Source organism: Pseudopipra pipra, chromosome 6 (assembly GCF_036250125.1).
Source record: "Pseudopipra pipra isolate bDixPip1 chromosome 6, bDixPip1.hap1, whole genome shotgun sequence".
Taxonomy (NCBI): domain Eukaryota; kingdom Metazoa; phylum Chordata; class Aves; order Passeriformes; family Pipridae; genus Pseudopipra; species Pseudopipra pipra.
Window position 1 is genome coordinate 52454297 of NC_087554.1, and position 20731 is coordinate 52475027.

The 20731-nt window shown below is 42.4% G+C and overlaps 1 protein-coding gene across 6 annotated transcripts in view; it reads right to left on the bottom strand.

Moving 5' to 3' along the window:
• BCL11B (BCL11 transcription factor B) overlaps positions 1-20731 on the bottom strand; it is a 96980-nt gene that overhangs the window by 38324 nt on the left and 37925 nt on the right. For 4 of the 6 annotated variants that reach the window (XM_064659127.1, XM_064659126.1, XM_064659128.1 and 1 more), the window contains exon 3: positions 15500-15715. The exons of the other annotated variants lie outside the window; for them this stretch is intronic. In XM_064659127.1, coding sequence (XP_064515197.1) covers positions 15500-15715 — 216 coding nt within the window. The remainder of the gene's footprint in view (positions 1-15499; positions 15716-20731) is intronic. 6 annotated transcript variants of the gene reach the window in all.

The following is a 20731-nucleotide window of genomic DNA, read 5'->3' on the forward strand; positions in this document are numbered from 1 at the left end:
ACTTCTGTAACTTTTTATTATTTTAGTATTTGAGCACTTCAGAAACTTCCACATCTTTATCCTTATAATGCTCCCATCAGAGAGTGAAGAGTTGGAATTCCTTACTGAGTTTGTGGGAGAGTTTTCATGGAGAAAATTCACAGGGAAAATTCAACAGAGGCTTGGATTTAGATTTCCCAAACTGTAGGGAATGGGACCTGAAATGCAAGGATCTCTCTTTGTTATTAATGCTTTTCACTGGATGACAATAAAAGCATACAGCAAACTCTCAAAGCCTCTCATAATATTTTTCAACCTGGATTTTCCTATTTTAGCCAGACACAGGGTCCTTTCCTTGGTATCTCAGGGAACCTCTAGAAAGGAATGATTTGTTTTCTCCTACCTGTAAAGAGCGCCTGTTGTTGGTCTCCTAAAGCTGCTTTTTCCAAGGAACACTCCCTGTGCGGTGTTTTCCTTTGATTTTAGATGCATGATTAAACCTCACAGCCATGCCTGCAGTTGTGTAAGGCTAAAAGAGTATTTGTCCGTGCAGAGCAAACATGAGATTCCTGATGCTGAGCCTCAGATCTGCACCGAGCTATGAGCTGCACATGAAGTTCCCAACCCCTTCACACCTTCCTGCTGCCAACACGAGGGAGTTCCACAATTTGCCCAGGGCCAGGCACACCTTTATTCATAGGAAAACCTAAGAAGCAGCCAGAGCAAACCAATACTTACTCATAGCACATGTGTACTTGCTCAAATGACCACTTCCAGAAACAATAAAATCCTGTGGACAAGCCCTGTCCTGCTAAAATTACACACTCACAGCTCATTCCGCAGGCTGTGTTCATTGCAATGAGGAAAGCCACCATATTAAAAAAGAAATCTCTCTTTAAACAGTTTCTCAAAGATATTCCCTTCTACCCCGCATAAAGAGACTAGATCAAAAGAAATTGCAACATATATTTTCAACTACATGGTCAGTTGTGCTCCATCTCTTGACTTCAGTCCTGGCTTTCTCCACAGAAATGAAGTTTGTCATGCACTACAGCCTGCCCAGTAATGATATCAGCCACGTGAGTATCTCACAAGCCTAATTTAGGACAGTCATATTTGCACCAATTCCATTTCTTGCCTATGAGAAAAAAAAAAAAACTAAGAAGAGGGTGGAGAAAGAAAGAGAAGTAAAGGAAGACAAAAATCAGGTTTTCTTTTTTAATAACTTGAAAGTATCTCCTGATAGGGAGAAAGTTACCATTTACTTTATTTTGGTCCACTTTCTGATTTCCAGTCACTTTGTGAGGTCTATCAGCTGGGAACTATTGACATTATAGCACAGCCAGGTAGATATAGGTCAGGAAAAATAATCAGAAACAATCTAAAAGGCCAGGCTTTATCCAGCAAAATATAGTTACTTTAACTGAAAAAGTCTCACTGCTCAATTCAGTACCATCTATGAAACAAAACACATGGATTTTAAGAAATAGTTATATTTTGAATTATACTGTTATAGTTAAATGCCAAATGGAGAAAACATCTTGAAAAAGCAGTCTCTCCTCTGTTCTCACATGGCTGCTGTATCTAGAGTCTCCTATTCAGGTTCCAGGGGAACAGTGTGTCACACTGGAAGTACTCTGTCGTAATTTTGACATGATTACAGCACAGAAGCTGTCATAGAGAGAGCTCTGGGATGCCAGTACCTATCCTTCTCCATGACTCCAAGTCCTTTCTCTGTCCCTTTTATCCTCCATCTCCCCTGCTCTCTCTCTTTCCCTTTCCTGCCACACACACATCCCAAGTCAGCCTGATTTATTGACAGCAAGGAAGATTTGTGTTGGTCTTTACATCTCCGTCTGTCCACCTGTGAAATAGTTTTCTAGTTATAGACATTACCTGAATAGTGATTTAACAAAGAGTAAAAATGCAAAGGCTATTTCACACACACACAAAAAAAATCAAAGTGACTAAATCTGTTAACCTGTTTTTTCTCTTTTGCTCACAGTAATACTGGTGAAGATTTTAAAACTATCAGAAATATTTTTAAAAGATGCTTTAAAAAGTAAGTGGTCCCTGTGTTGTTTTTTTTTTTTGGAAACACTGCCAATCCTACTGTCATTATCAGAAATGCTCACCCTTGTCCAAAATTTATCCTCCATGCACTGGCTGCTAACTTGCTGTTACACACTGGCTGGGATGGTGAAGCCCAGTAGCCCAGAGAGCACTGGAGAGCACTGCTTGTGAAAGGACTGTAAAGCATCATTACTAAATTGGAGAGTCCCTGGAGAAAGATCCCATTTGTGCCAACTTTTATCTAAAAAGTTATTGTGCTTATTGTGTGCAGGTGTATGCCAAAGTTGCCTGGATGATACAAAACCTGATGGTGTGGCCAGGCAATTCAGTCTTTTGCTCCTTTTTTTTTTCTGTCTGCTCTCCACAGATCTGCATGAACTCAAGCTAGCGAACTCTGAAAAGAATTTGGTCCAGCTTGCCAGAAATGCTTGAGCAACTAGCCAGTCCACAAACGGCAAAGAGAACAGTTATCAGCTTGGGTTTGGTTTTGTCAGGGGCTTTTTCATGGGTTGAATTAACTCCAGAATCAGCACTGTGCATGCAATAGCACTGGAAACTGAAATTACCTGCCTTTGGACAAAATACCAACACTACGCCGTGAGTGAAAACTCAAAGTCCTGGTTGTCATCAATTCACAGTGTATTCCCCCGAACTAGAGTTCATCAAGTACTTCTGACAATTAGAGGATAATGTGTCTTGGGTACAGATATTTCACAAGCAGAGAAAAAAACCTACCTGGGATACATTATTTGTTAACTGTTCACTCCACTCATGATTGGTGTGTGACTCTGAACTGTATTTGGCATCTAACATCTCTCTTTTGATAGATAGCAATATCTCAGCAGCCTGCTCTCTGTGCCAGTGCAGACAAGGAATGGGCAGCACACGTTCATCAAACTAACATCTGCTTTCAGTTCTCATTTATAGATATGGAATCCTTTCAACTGGACATTAATCATTCTCAACAGCAGCAATTAGATACTTGAGACAGATCAGAACAAATCAAATTAGCCTTATTTATTAAACAAAAAATTCCTAAGGAGTAAATAAAAAGGATGGCAGACCATCCTGTGTGCAGCAACATAAAAAGAAAATTAAGGTACTGACACACAGGAGTCTAAAAGCTTTCAGGTGCTATTTTCAAAGCCTCAACTGTAACCAAATAGCAGAGGGCTCTACTGCTGAATGCCTCATGGATTATTTTAGCAATAAGGTATAATTGAAAGGATTATCGTGAATGTAATGTTTCCCTTCCAAAAATTCCAGGAATGCAAAAATTACTCTCATCTGCACTGCATGACTCATGTTTTTAATGCTGGAGCTTCATTTTCACTCATGAGGAATTCAAGCGCAGGGAAATGTTACCACAAAAATCCTCATTCAATCGACAAAGGAAAATCTCTCTTTTGCTGCAGTTAAACAAAGCCTAAGAATTGTATCTTTAGAGAGTCTGGCTTGGTTCAGCTTCAGGCAATGGACATCCTGCACATCAAGAAAAGACACTGCCCTCCCCAAGGGATCAAACGGATCTCCCTGAGTAGCTCAAATTCTCCAGACTGGCTCAAACCGAGCAGATCAGCTTCCTTTTCCTGGATTTCCCCAGCTTAACATGGCAGACAGCTTTCAGCAAGCAAGGTGGGGGACCCTGCCACATTTGCATGGAAATTAGTAGTAAAACATTTGTAGATCACAAGACAAAGGGGAAGGTGCACAGCTATCCACCAAGCACCTCATACTCTCTCTCTCTTTCCTCAGTTTTCTTTTTCCAAAAGTCACTTTTACTTTTTAATAAGGAAAAAATTCAACATGTTAGTTACAGAAAACTAGCACTGTGTAAGTGAAGAAGAGTTCTCCCCATTTAGATTACATGTATCAGAAGCATTTCAGGGTTGTTTTTTACAATGGGAGCTAAATGTTAAGCAGATGAGAAGTCTCCTGAACGAATACATCGGAGAACAGGAAACAGGGTTTTGCCATCCAGAAACAAAATGATCCTCATCTGCCTGTGCCATAGATCATAAAGCTGATCATCTGCTCCCATCCAGAAAGCCCCATCCCACGCTGGGCTGTCTTTGTTGCTGGAAAGAACCAGAGTGGGGCAAGCAGGTCTAGAGGAAATGTGATTCTGCTGCATGCCCTGAAAAGCTGTGCTGCTTTATCGCCTTTCTTCTCAGCACCTATTCAAGGTGACAGTGGGTGGGGTGGAGGCTTGCATGGGAAGGAGGAAGACACTTTTTCCAGTGAACCCATCACACCTCTCCCCCTTCAATATCCAGAGCCTTTCAGGCTGATCCTTTCCTCTCCTTTCCTCAACTTTACATGCACCTGACTAATAACAGTAGAGATAGCATCTGGGGTTAGCTCATTACATGTTTATTACTCCTTTGTTTATTTCTTCATAAATATAAACTCTCGTTGCCTATGCAAGCCTGAGCATCTAGTCCAGGTCTGGTGAGCCCCAAATTGAAAATAGCCTAAAGATGTGAGAAATCATGGCCAGCATTGTAGTGAGTTAGTCAAGGTATGGAGAGAGAACCATTGCAACACGCAATATATAGGGATAGGTTTATATTTAAGATTCCCTGGCTTGGAGGTACCGTGTTAGCTAGTTAGATGTGGTTATAAATGGAAGCACCAGCTGACATTAATCACAATACTTTGCTGGTGTGGCTACCAATATGAAATTACAAAAGGGACAGGTACCTTGAAAACTTAAGTCCAGTTTATCGCTGGCCAGATTATTTATCAGCCAGAGAAAGTAATCGTTCCTCTGTGTTCTGTGGTCTCGTGCAAAAGGGAATCTGAGGCAGAGACAGAGGAAGGGGCCTTGGTTTTTTATTTGATTTGATTTTTCATTTGGTTCAATGGAACTTTAAGAAATATTAATCTGCTCCTTCGTTTAATTTCATCTGTACCACTGGCCAAGAGAAATGCACTAATTTATAAGTTGAAGCAAGCCTTGAGATAATGTCACCCACCATTCATCCAAATTTGTCACTAGCATCCCATTAAAGCCATAATTATTTTTTAATTAAAACTAAGGAAGCTGGCATGCGTGTGCCTACTTTATACATCTGTTATGGGTTAAAATAGCTTTTAAAAAATGTTTTTTTAGACCACAGTCTTTTGTGGCCATGGCCTATGCCAAAGAAAACGCAAACTTGCTTATTTTCTCCATGGGGCGCAACACTGCCTATGTGTGCCTGAACAGATTCGACTGGCCGTGAAAAGAATTCTAAATAAAACACAAACATGGAATTTGGCAACGCCACAGAAGCGAGCTTAAGACTAATTCCAGCATGCGGACGGCTCTCACACAGCAAGTCTGGCTCCACTATAAATGAAACCAGGCCCTGTAAAATCGCCAGTAAAGTTTGAGTTAGGATTTAAAGAGACAGCACTCTTATTCCAAGGTTTAAAGGGGAAAAACACACGCGCACACACATACACATACCCCAGCTTATTAAGGAAATTTGTGCTGGCCCAATAAGTCTGTACATTGCAAGCTGTGTTTACTTTCAGCAGTCATTTCCATTTAAAAAAATGTTAATCTTAAAGAAGGAAAAAAAAAAAAAGACCCCAAACCCACTAAAACCAGCAAATTGACTTTGGAGTTGAGTTTTAGAAAAAAAATACTGTGATTGTTACTGCAGGGACCACTGGCAGTGACAGCATGAATAAAGGACCTACCTTATAGCAAAGCTGAAATGATATATTAAAAAAAAAGAAAGAGAGATGAATGTCTAGGGCAGAGCACGGGAAAGGAAAGGTACAGATGGGCAGAAGCTCCATGTCCAGGGTGGCCAGGGACAGAGCATCCTGTTCCCATCAGACAGCCCAGCAAGCAGCATGGTGACTCACTGGGACTTGTGGGAGGGAGCTATATGCAATACAGCTCCATGCTGCCATGTACATGGCGAAATCTAATCCTGGGGCAATGAAATCCCCTGGGTAATACCTCCCCAGCAGTGCCAGCTGGCCCCAGAGAGCAAAGACATCTGTGAAGAAAGAGTGAGGAGAAAGTGAGAAACAGCATTCACTCATCTTTACCTATTAAGGAGAAAACAAATTTAAGAAATCTCAGTTTATAATCACAAGACACAGCCTGGCAAACTTAGCAGAAAAGGGCAGGGAGCAAATTATTTAAGCAGTGGTGGTACTGTCTCTCACAATTTTGCTCTCCCTTACAGCTCTGGATGATACCAGGCCACTGAATTAAAATTATATCTCAAGCAGCCACCTCAAACCCTGACCATTGGGTTTTTTCTGGAAAAGGGAAGAGCAGAAGGGAAGATTTGCTGGCTAGAGAGCTCTAAATATGGGAAGAGTTCAGACAGTTATGAGTATGCTCAACTGCACTAATGAACAGGGACAGTGGTGATGGAGGCAGGGGCAGCATCGATGCAGATTTCACAACGCTCCGTGTGGAAAATGGGCAGGGAAGGTACAAAGGAAATTGGGAAGGAGTTTACAGCAATTTCATAGGATCATTTTACAACTATTCTATGTCTCTCTTGATAATGACAGTGAAGTGTTTGGCTTCAATAAACTACAGAGCTTTTAAGATTCTACCTCAGATTTACAACAGAAGTATCAGGTCAGTTTGAGGAGAAAGCAGAAAAAATAGAAAAATAATTGCCTTTTTTTTTTAATAGGGTTTTACAGGAAAGTAAAGTTACTTGCTAATCTTGTTCTCACTGTAGGACCAAAATGATTCTGTTTCCAGTTTACTCAACAGTTCACACATTTTTATAGAGGATTTGGATTAATCAATCTGTAAACACTCAGATCTAATTTTTGGACATACTTTGCATTATAAGCCTGTCTGTGCCATAACGAATGAACTTACTCTCTCCTTGTTCAACCAGAAGAGTGGAGAAAATAACCTAAAACTCTGTTAGAAGATGCAAACTGAAAAAACTAGTTCTCCAGCAGGCAAAAGGCACTGGTGCCATGCTGAGGTCTTACAAGGTTCCATGAATTTTTGGGTTTTGCCCTGATCACCATGGACAGTTTTAAATGCTACGTATTTACCAACAATACTATGATTATTATTTAAATCTTTGTACATCCTGGAATTCCATAGACCATGTTCACAGATAGAAGAAGAGTATAACACCACTGAAGTCAGAAAACACCTCATAGAAAGATGCTCAGCCAAGCATCCCTAGGCAGCCCCTAACCCATCTCTCAGTGGACTGCTGGCATGGCACAGCACACCCTGGAAGCACTACATTTGTCACGCAGCCATGGAAGAGACATAAAGATCAAGTTTAGATCTGCGTCTCACGTGAAGTAATCTAGGTCAATACAGGACATAAAAGGAGACAGACTGATACACAGAAAGGATGGGATGCTCCCCTCACATTGCCAGGGGATGTACTGAAAATAATACATTTACAGTTGGCTTCAAATAGCCAAGCGATGTTTAAACAAGCATAAAAGCTTCAGGTATGTTGTGCAAACCAGCCCCTCTCTAACCAGAGATTCTTTATGTTAATAGCAAAGACACTAATTTACAAAGCACCGTTTCATGGCACAATTCCAGCGGCTATGTCTCCCCATCTCCTTGCTTAGTGCCTGCATTAACCTCATTCCAGAAGTCCCAGGACCTCTGACTCATACAGCTGAATTCATAAAAAATGTAAGCCTTTGCTACATGGGATTTTTGCCTGCTTCCTTCCAAGTGCATGTTTTAGTGTCTCATTGAACCTGACTTCCCCTGTGCTATGGCAGGTTACATTAGCTGGAACAGGGACCCATAGAAATGGTTTGATTTAGACAAAAACAAGATGAAAATAAAGATACCAAAGGCATGTACTGTACACTAGCCTACCAGATTTCTGTGCATACTGCAAAAATACTTGGAAAAAGACTGTCCAAAAGAAAGCGAACAGCATAAAAACATATGTTGCTAACAGTTGCTCAGATGTTTACTGCTCAGCAGATAGAAGGACCAACATGCAGAACACAGAAGTCCAGTGGGGCACATGCGAGGTGCACCAGCATGGCTTCTTTGACTCAAATCCCTTTCTGAACATAAAGCATCCCATCTGAGCACAGAACTCTTCCTTTCATCTATTTTTATGAAGCACTCAGAAAAATAAAAAAGAGCCCAGGTCCTCTGAATTAGACAGCTCTGGAGGGACACGGGGTAATTTTTTTTCAGTTCTCTGGCCTAAACCTGAGTCACTCCAGGAATAAATGATCCAATTCCTCTAAAATAAATAAAATAAAACAAAGCAATTTCACTACAAAATGTACAACGCCTCTCTGTTGCCTCCACCTTTCCCGCTCTGGCTTGTGAACTCAAGAGCAGTTCTCATCACAACTACCTACGCCATACACCATAGCCTGCCCTACTTCCTTTGACATTGAGCATTATATTTGTGCACAAGAGATTTATCTCTTTTCTCACAAACTGAACAGGCCAATTCACTTCCTGGCTCAGACACACAAACACGTCCGCACAAATCTGACAGAAAGCGAGAAGAAAAGTGATGACAAAAAGCTACTGCTGAAGGGGCAGGAGGAAACTCCATCCTGAATATGCCAGGTGAGGCTGTACAAGTGAACTGTTTAGCATATGTTATGTACAAAGGAACAGCAATTTACTGAGAGAAAGAAAGAATAATTGCAAACATTTATGCCTCATGCATGTGTATAAAAAAAAAAATCAGCTCTTACAAAACTGGTGCATTGCCCAACCAAAAAGCAAGGCACCTGACAAGCACTACCCCTAATTTTGTTGCTTTTTAGGTGATTGCTTCCTTCCTTCTCTTCCTGCAGTTGATTTCTTCTCTATTTAGGAATTATTCACCAAGAGGCATTCAACTCCCTGAAAACGGCTGGGAAAGCAGTGGTAGCAGGGGAGATGCTGGTCCCATACTGCAAACCATCCCCAGTGACTACTCTGCATCAGAAACATGAAAGCCATTCCTGTCCCTTTGCTGAATACAAACATGCACCATGCTAAACTTCAAGAGGAGGTCTGCTCCTCCTTCAGACAATTGAGGTGTTTCTGGACATAATGGTGCCGAAAGATAGATGGTGCCCAAACCTTGCCTACTGCACCCCATTAAAGCAGTCTTCATTTATGCTGCTATCTTATGGAAAGTAGTGCACAAACACGAAGAAAAAAAGACTCTAATTTGCTTGGGTCTTCTGTTAGAGCAGCAGGCACCTTACCATCAGTGGTGCCTCTTTGCAACTAAGCTACACTCTCCCTTCCAAACTATCAATACTTCCAAATGTTTAATGAATCAAGGGGGGAAAAAATGGGGGTTATCACTACTGGGAACAAGAAAGCACAAAAAAAGAGCCCTTAAAGAAAAAACAAAACTGTTGAATGAGATAGAACAGAAATGGCCTTCCACTGCTTTCTCATAAGCTCCCTTTTTGCCTCATCTCCCACCTGATACCACCAAAGCCTGTTTGTGCTTTAACAAAGATGGATCAGTTGCTGTGTCCTGCCCTGGCGCTTACCTATACTCTGAAGTCACCTACTCCTAGTCCAGCCATCGCTCAGCAAACTCAAAAAGGAAATAAAATCATTCATTCCAATAAGCAAATTATAAAATCACCTTCATCCATCTTGTTCCTATATTTTTAAATTTGACTGTGGCCAGAAAACTGCTGGCTGGGAATTACCCTTCCCCCACTCACACATACACCCTTTAAAAATGCAAAATCTAGCCCTCTATTTCAATATTTCTGATGTCAGTGACCGGTGTCAGCTCTCCCCATACAGTAACTGCTTTAAAGCGCTGCATACAGCACTGCATTAAAAATTAATTACACATGCTATTTTATTGATAGTGCATAATGTAATGAGCACCAGCTGTGCTAAACATCCAAACTCCTTTTTAAGACAGCTATAAAAAAAGAAAGAAACTGCACTTCCAAATGCTTCTCCTGTCAGAGGAGAAAAACAGCAACATCTTGGATGGATTTGAAACAGGATTCTTTGATTTAGCTCTCCATTTGGAGCGTTTGAAGAGTTCAGACTCTTGGGCTCAGTGTAGTGGTATGCGTTCGAGTTAACTCTCTCAATGTTGGAGCCATTGTCCTTACTGCAGGCAATGTTGCCTTGAACCATTTTGTCCCAAGACTGCCAGACTCAGTTCCACCCATTACTATTGCAATTAAGGGCTTTTCTTTTTTTCCTGGGATGTCTGGAAATGGCAAGCATCCACTTTAAAGCACCTTTAAATATCACTGTTGCACCTTCTGGTTCTTAACTTGACATAATCAGGACTTACAAAGTTATAGTGATCGGCTATCTGCCTAGAACAAAGCCGCAGTCTCACGTTGCCAGTGACCCTGGCCCATGCAGCACCCTCATTTTAGTCCCTTCGCTGCTTCTTGACAAACACATCATTCAGTCAAAAAATCAGTCTCTGTTAGACCCACCTATGTTGAGTTTGGATCTGATTTTAATAGCTGGTGAGACGGAGAGCTGCATAGACAGCAGGTCACATATGATTTTAATACTTGGGTAAACGGATGAACACATAGATTGACAGACAGGTGTAAAGATGGATGAATACACTCAGATGATGCATTACTGGCTTTAGAATGTACATCTCTCACATACCCTTGCACTCTGTAAGTACCATCCACTAAGTCAGTTCTAGCAAAGCATGCATTAAATATTTCACTAAAGTAAATAAATACATGTAACTATGACTAATAGGGGGATCTTTCCTAGCCAGCACTTTATGCAAATCTCTTCTTTATGCAGCAAAATGAAAAGATACATTTACAAAGGGTCTCGGGGAAACTATAGGTCTTTGTCTGCCTTCAGACACTTACACTCAGTTCCCTTTCTCCTCTCAAAAAGTACTAAACAGAAATCAAGTTTTTGTGCACTCTTTTTTTCTCCTTTTTTATTCTTTTTTTTTTTTTTTTGAGATTCCACTGAACAAAAAATGAGGAGTAGAGTATGAGCCATTGTCCTGGGACATGATGAGTTAGGAGGTTTTTGCTGGATGAGTTTGTATTCTCTGGTCTGATTACTGTTTTGTTTTCCATTGATCCTCCTGTGTTAATAAAACCCAGTCTGGAGTGAACAAAAGCTTGCTTCTTGTTCAAGTAAGAAATGTGCCGAGTGCATACCATATCATTAACATAAAAGTTTTTGAAATAATACTGCTTTCTAGACAGACTGTATTAATTGCATCAAGCTTTTTACAGCAGGGTGGTCTAATCTAGCTCCTCTTATTGGCTGACTCCGGTTATAAAACCAACATAAAATTAATATGGTGATATAATAGAAGGAGGGAAAAGTATTCTTTTAAAAACCTATGATTTACTTACAGGGACTGCTTTTATCTTTACTGTCACGTTAACCTTTGCCAAGAAAACACCAGACTAGTTAAATGAAGCAGTAAGTAGAATTTCAGTAGCCAAGTAAATTGATATTAACTTTACAAGATGACTGTGATTTTCAGAATGTCCTAACGACTAATACAGCTGATTCCTTGAATTAGCAGGAGCTTGTTCCTCTCTTTGGAGCTATGGCCCCATGCTTTCCTCTGTTTTATACTTTAAACTACACAGCCCTGTCCATTAATCATTGCTGTCCATGCCCACTTGCTGTTTTCACATATGCAACTAAGTATCTAATTGCTTTCCACCTCCTTCCACCAGCCTACATGTGGGAAGGAAGCAGATTCACTGGTTAGATGAATATATGTGTATTAGACAGATTTAATTATCTTTACAGGGCTAAGATAAAACCCTCACTCATAGGCCCAGGTCCAAAGATTTTGGATCAGGTATATATCTGAATGCAGGCACAGGGGACAAATTATTCTCTGTGTGATTACAATCCCTTTTGTCTTACGCCGATTACAATCCCGTTTCTGGGGCTTTTGCACCGCAGTATCTTCAGGGCAGGGACTTTTTTCTTTGGAGAGCACACTGTAAAGTGCCATGCACTTCTGCACTGAGATTTTCAATGCTCATTTCTCGTTAACTTTAATGGCAAATGGGCATCCAAATCTCTTAGGAAGCTTTGACAATTTAAGCCTTAATGTACAATATTAATAAATCAGCATCATAAAAAGAGTCTTATGAAGATGTATTGTGAAAAAATAGCCCCACAAAAAGCATCTCAGTGTATGTGTGCACGCATACAGGCATATACTTTTCTTTACATAATTACGTCTCTCAACAATCATTTGCATGTCTCTGTTATGCAAAAAAACCTGTGTGTGTTTTACAGTTACTCTGAGTAGTTGCAATTCATTGAAATGAAATAAAAAGCAGGCTCAAAAAAGCACCCTAATCTGGCAAGGGGTAAAGCAAAATGAATGCTTTGCCCATTTATATTTTAGATCCAAGCTACACAACCCTGTGAATTTCATTACTCTATTCCAACTTCTAATTAAATAGGCACTAAAAACATTTAAACAGGAGAACCCAATTCAACAGACAAAAGCCTCTGAGGCAAAAAAAATAAATAAATAAATAGATTGAGAGAGAGCTTGAACCAGTGGTAGATTTTTTTTTAATCGCATGGAAAAATATAGACCTTTAATTGCAAATTCCTCATCCTGTGGTGCCCTGAATACAAAGAATTGAACAAATACTGAGGAGACCACGACCAGCACCAGCCGAGAAGCACAGTGGACATCCAAGCAGATGTCCCAGCACCATTTACTGTGATTGAAACCACTATCAGCAGCACATTTTCTAAAGATCACTAACAGCTCTGGATGAGGCAGCATGAGTTCCTCTGTGCATGACTGAATGCTACTCAGCATCCCAGATGATCGCTCTTATCTAGGTCGGAGATTTCCAAATGCAATTTTTCACACATGTGTACCCCAAATCCCACTGGCTTCCAGAAGTTTAGATTCTCAAGCACAAACTGCTGTGAGGGACTCTTGAGGGCCTTATTTGCGAGTGCCCAGTAGAGATTTGGGAGTACCTGCAACTTCAAGCCTTCAGAGTCGCAGCCTGCTTGAGAACTGCACAGAAAAACTCCAGGTCCTGAATTAAATGAATGCTGAAAAACAGGAAAGGTGAGAAACAATGAAGGATGAGGAGAGGCGAGAACTGTTGATGGTTTTTGTTCAAAGAAGGAAACAATTCCTCAGAAGGAAGAACAGGGCTGACAGAATAAAAGGCTAATCAAGTCAGAGAGACAAGCTGATCTCTAAAGCTGGAGCAGGAGACTATTGTAAATGTCTATATTAAAAAAGAGGGCACAATACAGGAATTGTCACTAGATTATTAGTCCACACAAAGAACTCATTTTTCTTTCATTTCCACAAAATATTTTGGGGGACAGAAAGATCCCATAACCCTTGCCGTAGGGCTTAAACCATGGCCAGGCTCACGTACAGTGAATTCTATGTGAGCTAAGAAAGGGTTAAGCAGACATAATCTCCTTTTTCATGTGAAGAAAATGTTTCTTTCAAGCAGACCTTGACCAACTACTGTCATAAACATGTAGCATGCACTTTGATATAACCTATTCTCTAAGTGCCGCAGACTGCAGCAGTAATTACAGGAAGCCATGATAACAGGTCTCTCTCTCCACAGAGCTGGCATCGCTCTCCCAGCAAACAGGCAATTCTGAAAACTCACAGCACAGAACTCCAAAGTGAGAACTCAAAGTACGCAAAGTACAAAAGCCTCACCTTCCCACATTCTTCAATAAGTTATTCCTTCCTTCCTTTTCTATTTTTAGTTGTACTTGCTTCCCTTACCACTAGCTACTGGCATCAGAAGCAATAGGGAACCAGGGCATTCAGTTCACTGTTACAACTACCTGAGTACCAAAAGCACATGTGTGCAGTCTACACCAGCGAAGACAGAGAACAGCAAAACAGGAGATAAGTTCCAGTTTGGTTTACTGGTTACTGGGAGGAGGGAAGGCAGGAGGTGGGGAAGCTATCTGACTTTCTGATCCAATGCTCACCATTTGCAAGAACCTGTCTCAACATCCATCCCAGGCCAGTTGGTCAATCTACCAAGGCTGCGAAGCAGTTTGATTAAAACAGCATCCCCCACCACAGTGAACACGGCAGAAAATCTAACCAAACCCGCAGATGCACTGACAGCACCTCACCACATAGCACATTGCTGCAAGCCCAATGCCTGCACTCCAATGCAAGCACATGGGTGCAAGCTGAGCATCCTCCAGGCAGCATAGGAGCCTTCTCTGCATGCCCTGAGCTTCACCCAAGGTCGAAACGGCACCCTGAAGAGAGCCTCCTCCTGAGAATATTTTATCTTTCAAGAACAAGGGTTTCCAAGATACAAATTTAAATTTCTTGCAAATCTTTTTGTCTTGTTTTATTACATCAATGAGAGATGTACATGGATATTCTCATTAGATACGGCATACTGTAGCCAGGTGGTACCACTACTTGTGGAAGGAATAAGCTGCGCACAGCAAAGTTTTGCCAGCTTCAGGGGGGAAATGAGGAGGAGGAGCTATTTCCCAAAGGCTTTACTGCTGACAGTCATTGCTGTCTCTCTAAATCCTCTGGCCCTCACACTTTACTTATGCAGAATCATTTAGGGAACTCCCTATTAAAACTACATGCATGTTATCATGAATGAGAGCTGTGGGGTTTGGCCCACCACAGTGAGACTCCATAAACATTTGTGGATTTTGCCACATCTGTATTTTTTTTAAACCCCCACTGCTTTTCACCTTTCTAGCCTGCAGTTCACCATAAACCCAGTCTTGCAACTGAGCCATACTCAGAAACACCCACTGATTTCAAAGAGATCACTGGGTCTGAAATGATGGGGTCTGGCAACAATATGTCCGGGTTCTCTTTGGCTAGCTTGGTGTGCCTTCATTTTCACGTTACTTTCCCCTCCTTGTGGTGACAAAAGTCAGGCATTCAAAAGGAATAAAGGAAAAGAAAAGCTGATGGGGTAGAGGCCAGGGATGCATGGTGAGTTACCAAGGAGCATTTTCTCAAGGCAAGGGAGAAAACAGCATGAAGCACATACACCCTGTGTGCACATGGATGCGGAGGAGAGCCTTTAATATGAATGATTGAGGAGGGAGGGCAAAAAAAAAGAGTGAAATAAAAATACCTCAGATGTAAATGTTATCCAATTAAGCTTAAGATAAGCATCCCAGAGAGATGAAATCTTGATACTGGGGTATCACGTTCTGTGAGGAGTCTCAGACATTTGTTAACAACATGGCACAAACGGCCCGGCAGTGGCTGCGGGTGACAACCGAGGGTGGGCAGGCAGGAAGGGAGGGATGGGCAAATGGAGGGAATCACATGCCCTTTCCCACTCCCAATCCTCTTCCAGAGTAAAGAGGGATGGAGGAAAGGGGTTTAAGGCATTTTCTCTGCCTTCTCCATGCGACCCAGCAAAGGCAGCTCTCCCACAACAAAGACGACATCACTTGGCAGCACTACTGACCTTCAGATAGCAACAAAAAAAAAAGTATTTCTATTACCTGACAACTGACAATGACATCCAAATGTGCCTGACGTCTCAGTCTGAATCTCAGTCTGAGTCCCGCCAACTGAGACTGCACGTGCACCACAGCAGGGCAGGCTAAGGCAGGGCGGGAGGGAGGCCAATGCGCGGAGAGGTGACGTGATCACGGATGTGTGAGGGTGGGAGGAGGCAGCTATGGGAGCCCCCGGCAGGTTTGCAGGCCTGGACGGCCCTGGAGAAAAAACAATAGAAAAAACTGTCAGTCGGATCTAAGTTTGAAGGGACAGAGGAGGCATTATCAGCGGAAACAAGTGAGGCAGGGGCTGGCTGCCTAACGCACGACACACTTGGTCTGAACCCCTCTCTGTGTCTGGCTGAGGCTGCCGGGCTCACACTGGACAGGGGAAGAATAAGAAAAGACCTGGGGGACCCATGAACCCAGGCTGGGGGCCTGTGGTATGCATGGAGTGGGGTGAAGGTGGGAGATGGCCAGCCCTGGCACGGAGCAGAGTCAGAGGCAGCGGACGTCACCACCAGTCGCCTCCAGCACTTGCTCAGGGACCAAATCAAAAGGGGGATTATTGTTTTATGGCTGTGTTAATGCACTGAGATGACACAAAACTGGGCAGGCTTTCTGCCGAGCCGCTGCTGAAGCAGGCTCCACACACCAGCTCGGACAAAGTGAGGTGACTTAGAGCTCAAATGGCTCCAGCGAGGTGCCAGGAGCCGAGCTCCCAGAAGGAAGCCTTGGCGGCCGCGTTCTGCCTTCCCGCTTGAGCTGCGGCCAGTTGTGCATTTTGCATGCCCCGATTATGCAGGCTGCTTCCCTACTGAGCCTGCGAGGAAGGGAACAACCTTTTTCCTCGCAGCTAAAAGATGATATTGTAACCTCCAACCGTATTATTTATTTTTAACCCCTCTAGGAATAACCTGCCATTTAAAAGCTGTATTTAAAAGTTTTCCCCTGCTCCACTGGAAGCGCTTGTTCCTCCTGGCACTAGTCCAAACTGAACTCTGTGGCTTTGAAAAACTAAGATACAAGTCTTAAATATCGACATACACCTGCACAAATACAGACACATAGACACACACACGCAATCATGTAGAAGTCATGTTTTTGGCTGGCATGAATTAGCAGAGTTTAAAAGGAAGCTTAGTGAATAGCACTACTTTCCATCTACTGGGAATCCTAACCCCTCCATTTAAAACTATGCCTACCACTTAGTTATTAACTAAAGGGTAGCTACTAATCAAGGGCAGTCTCTAAATGAAGAAATGTGGTGGAGTAGTCGCCATTAAAAAGCTGGTATTTGCCAATAGTTACCGCACAGTGGTAGATCAGAAACCACAGTTTCCCCCTGTATTTATATCAGGAAATATGTGTGCTAATTGTGGGGTACCTTCTGGCAAATGGTCTCTTTCTAAATGGTGGCATCTCTGGCTGTGCCTGAGTGTGCGCCTTGCAGATACATGCAAACACCGTGACAGCAAGGAGAAATATTTATCTGTGTTCCCTCCAACCCTAGAAAAAAACAACATTTTCTATAGGAACTGACATTGTAGCAGCAAGGAGAAATATTTATCCATGCTCCCTCTGACCCTAAACATGCAACAATTTCCAAGGGAGCCTTTCCACCCTGAGAGTCCCTATTTGGAAACCAGGCCTGTATGCTGATCTGACAGCTACACATGTGAGGCAAACGGGGATACTTCATCCTTGGCACAGCATCCAGTGCTCCAGTCTGCAAGGACTGCATTTGATTTTGGCGTTTATCTAAAATGGCTAAGAGACCACCAGTGCAAAACATTTGTGTGAAGCTTTTGCCAAAACCACAAGTGAAGAGTCTAAATTCCCTGTGTAAATACTTGAGCTTCAAGCATCAAGGATAAAATTTATGCTCTTTTGTGAGGACTGGTTTTAAATAGAAGCCATCTCTGTGGCTTATGGGACAAGGAAGGACTTTTTTTATTTTGGGGGCTCTGTTGTTTGACTTCTGTAACTCTTTCATCTCTCTGAAAGTACTACACAAACAGGTAATGATAACTGCTATCCAGATCATATCTACATTGTATTTTGGGCAGGATTGTATTATGTGGAAACTGATGTCGGACATGGATTTCAATGTGTATATGAACCACTCTACTGCCACCGTAACAGATATGAGTAACAAGTTTGTTTTTTTCATGGAACATGCAAAAAGTAACACAGATTCCCTCCAATGACTTAACAATTGTATCTTATATTCTTAATATAATAAAAATAGCTAGACTGGGTTGAGCTGCCTGGGCACTTGTCCTTGCTGGGAAAGTCATGAGCTTAAAATGGGGATTTAAAATAGAACCACAGGGCAGCTGCTTCTCAGGTTACACAAGATGTGTCTTCAACTCCACCATGACTAAGGGTCCTGCAATCACGTGGCCCTCTATACATCGTGGTGCCATATTACGGGTTCTGAAGGAGATCATAGCACAGAGAAACTATATGAAGCCCACCAAGTACACTATCAGCCACAACTGCATGGGACTTTAGCGTGGAGGTCCACGGGCCCTGGCACACAGCACTATCCTGAGAGTAAGAGCCTCCTCTCTAGTACTTCTGTGTCCCACATTGGCGATGAAACTGATGTACTCTGCACAGCCCTGAGGTGTACAAGATGCAAAAAGCTCTCACCAAGCAGATACAGGGAGGCCCTCCCTGCTCTTACCCAATAATCTCCTCTAGTGTGGAAACAGATTTAAGATTGCAAATACGAGGTTTCTCACCATCTGGTCAAAGGCATCCTGTAAGAGCCTCCCAACAGAGGTACTGGGGGCAAGAGAGCAATCTGTTTTAACAAGGTACTTAACCAATTTACAGAAGGACTGTGTGAACCAGATGCCAATGAATGGATGGAACTGAACCTGTCATTCAGAAGGTCTTTTTCTTGTCCTAAACCTGGAGAAGACAGGCTCTGGGGAAACCTTATAGCAGCCTTTCAATACCCGAATGGGGCTGACAAGACAGCCAGTCAGGGACTTTTTACAAGGACATGTAATGATAGGACAAGGAACGATGGCTTTAAACTGACCAAAGGTAGGTTTAGATTAGATCTTAGAAAGAAATTCTTTACTGTGAGGGTGGTGAGAGACTGGAACAGATTGTCCAGAGAAGCTGTAGATGCCCCATCCCTGGAAGGGCTCAAGGCCAGGTTGGATGGGACTTTGACCAGCCTGGTCTAGTGGAAGGTGTCCCTGCTCATGGCAGGGAGGGTTGCACCTAGATGATCTTCAAGGTCCATTCCAACCCAAACCATTCTATGATTCTATGTTTTAGTGTATATATGAGGAAATCTAAAAATTGCTAACCTAGTGTTAGAAAAGAAAGAATTGGTACGGAAGAAGAAGAATCGACCAAGAGAGACTCTGGCAGATGATCAGGAATTACTCCCAAGTCCAGCACTAAGAGACAAAGATCATGGGGCTGCCAGACCAGATTTGTCTCTCCCTATAAACAAAGTCAAATCAGGTGATTCCTCCTCCTCTTTGCTACGACTTTAGTGTTTGCTTCTTTGTCACAAATCCAGACAGTCCTACAGAATCAGATCAGATGGCAAATCATGAGGATGGAAATCATACCCAGCGGCCTTAGGGAAAAGCAGGGAAAGGAGTGTTCCACCGTTAGGTACACGATGCCTTAGGTGCAAGCTATAGAAAGAATAACAGTTGCGCTCAGAAATGCTCAGCTTGTGTTTGCTAGGAACATATTCCTGTTTTATCTCTTTAGCACCTCTCTGCGGGATCCTATGTGGGATTTTTCCCCATAAAGGGTCTATTTAAAGCTGAAAATGAAGATGGAGGCTCTACCATTCTTCAACTTAACTGTTACAGATGACAGACAAACACGAAATGAACAAAGAGATAAAAAGATAAATAGATATGGGTAGATAGATACTATCCTAAGGTGGTACTGAGAGTTTTCTGCTCAGCCCACGCAGCAACAGGAGTGGAGCTGATCTCTGGAATTCTACATCCAGTCGACCACATCACATTGCACAGAGGTTTCAAAAAGAAAACACACCTGCAAGCCCCTGACTGCCACAAAGGGCACAGCCACAATCAGCACTAAGGGAAAGTAAACCACAAGAACTGCAGTCCAATCTTAGAGGCAAATATCCCATCTGGATGGAGAGAGCAGGCACACACATGCAGCATTGTGTCATTCCGACATCAATGACACGATGTGTGAAGCTCGATTTTCCTCTGGGGTCAGCACTGGGAAATGACTCACCTGCACTGCAGATCTCAATTATATATTCTGCATTCATTCTGCATGGTTGCAAAGGGGAGTTTTGCACATAGTATGAGGGTGAAACATGCACAGGGACTGTCACTATGTAAATAAAATATCTGCATTGCTGATGATAGAGGAAGATTTTGTTCTCATGCCTTAAATTGGCTCATCATATCCTTAGAGCCTGTACATGGCAGTAGCTCACAAGTGATGTTGATTCCCATGCACTGTAATTTTTTTTTACTCTCTGCTGTTTTTAAACTCTCAAAGAAGAAAATAAGGTAAATTGAACATGACCCCAGACAATGGAAATGAACATAAGAGCCTAGATAAACCTGACAAAGGCCACAATCAAGGCATAAATTGTATCCTTTTGTTGTCCCTCTCCCTAAGCCTAGGCATGACTGGCTGTATAATATGGTATATGTGAAACACCATGCTCCTCAGGCACATCCGCAGCAAAGTCCCTGAGCAAAGCACAAAGATGGAGCCAAAGCAGCATCCACAACGTCCCACCTCAGCATGGCTGAGACCAGGGGAACCAATCTTAAATTTTAAGAGATCTGCCTTTATGTCTCATGTCATATGTAATTGCAGCCACACGTAGCTGTGTAGCTGGTGTGTCCCAGGGGGTGTTGTGTGTTTGGCTGGGAGGGTGCCTGGGTGTGTATCTGTGTACAGGCAAACAGGCAGGTGCACAGGCAGACATGTGAGCCACTTAACGGGGCATGAACCAAGTTTTTCTGTGTGTCTCTCTCTGCCTGTCTGGTGACAGAAAATCCAATCAATAGCTGGTTAGAGAATAAAGCTCAGCTCCATTATTAAAAAACTCTCAGTAAAAAGAAAAACATCTGTTCAAACAGCGTACGGCTACAAATTTGGAGTGCAGGCTGAAGCCTCATCCCTGCCCTGTGCCCATCATGTTCAGGGAGAATACTGCAGATGTTTTGAGATGGGTTTTACATGCACCATTGCAGC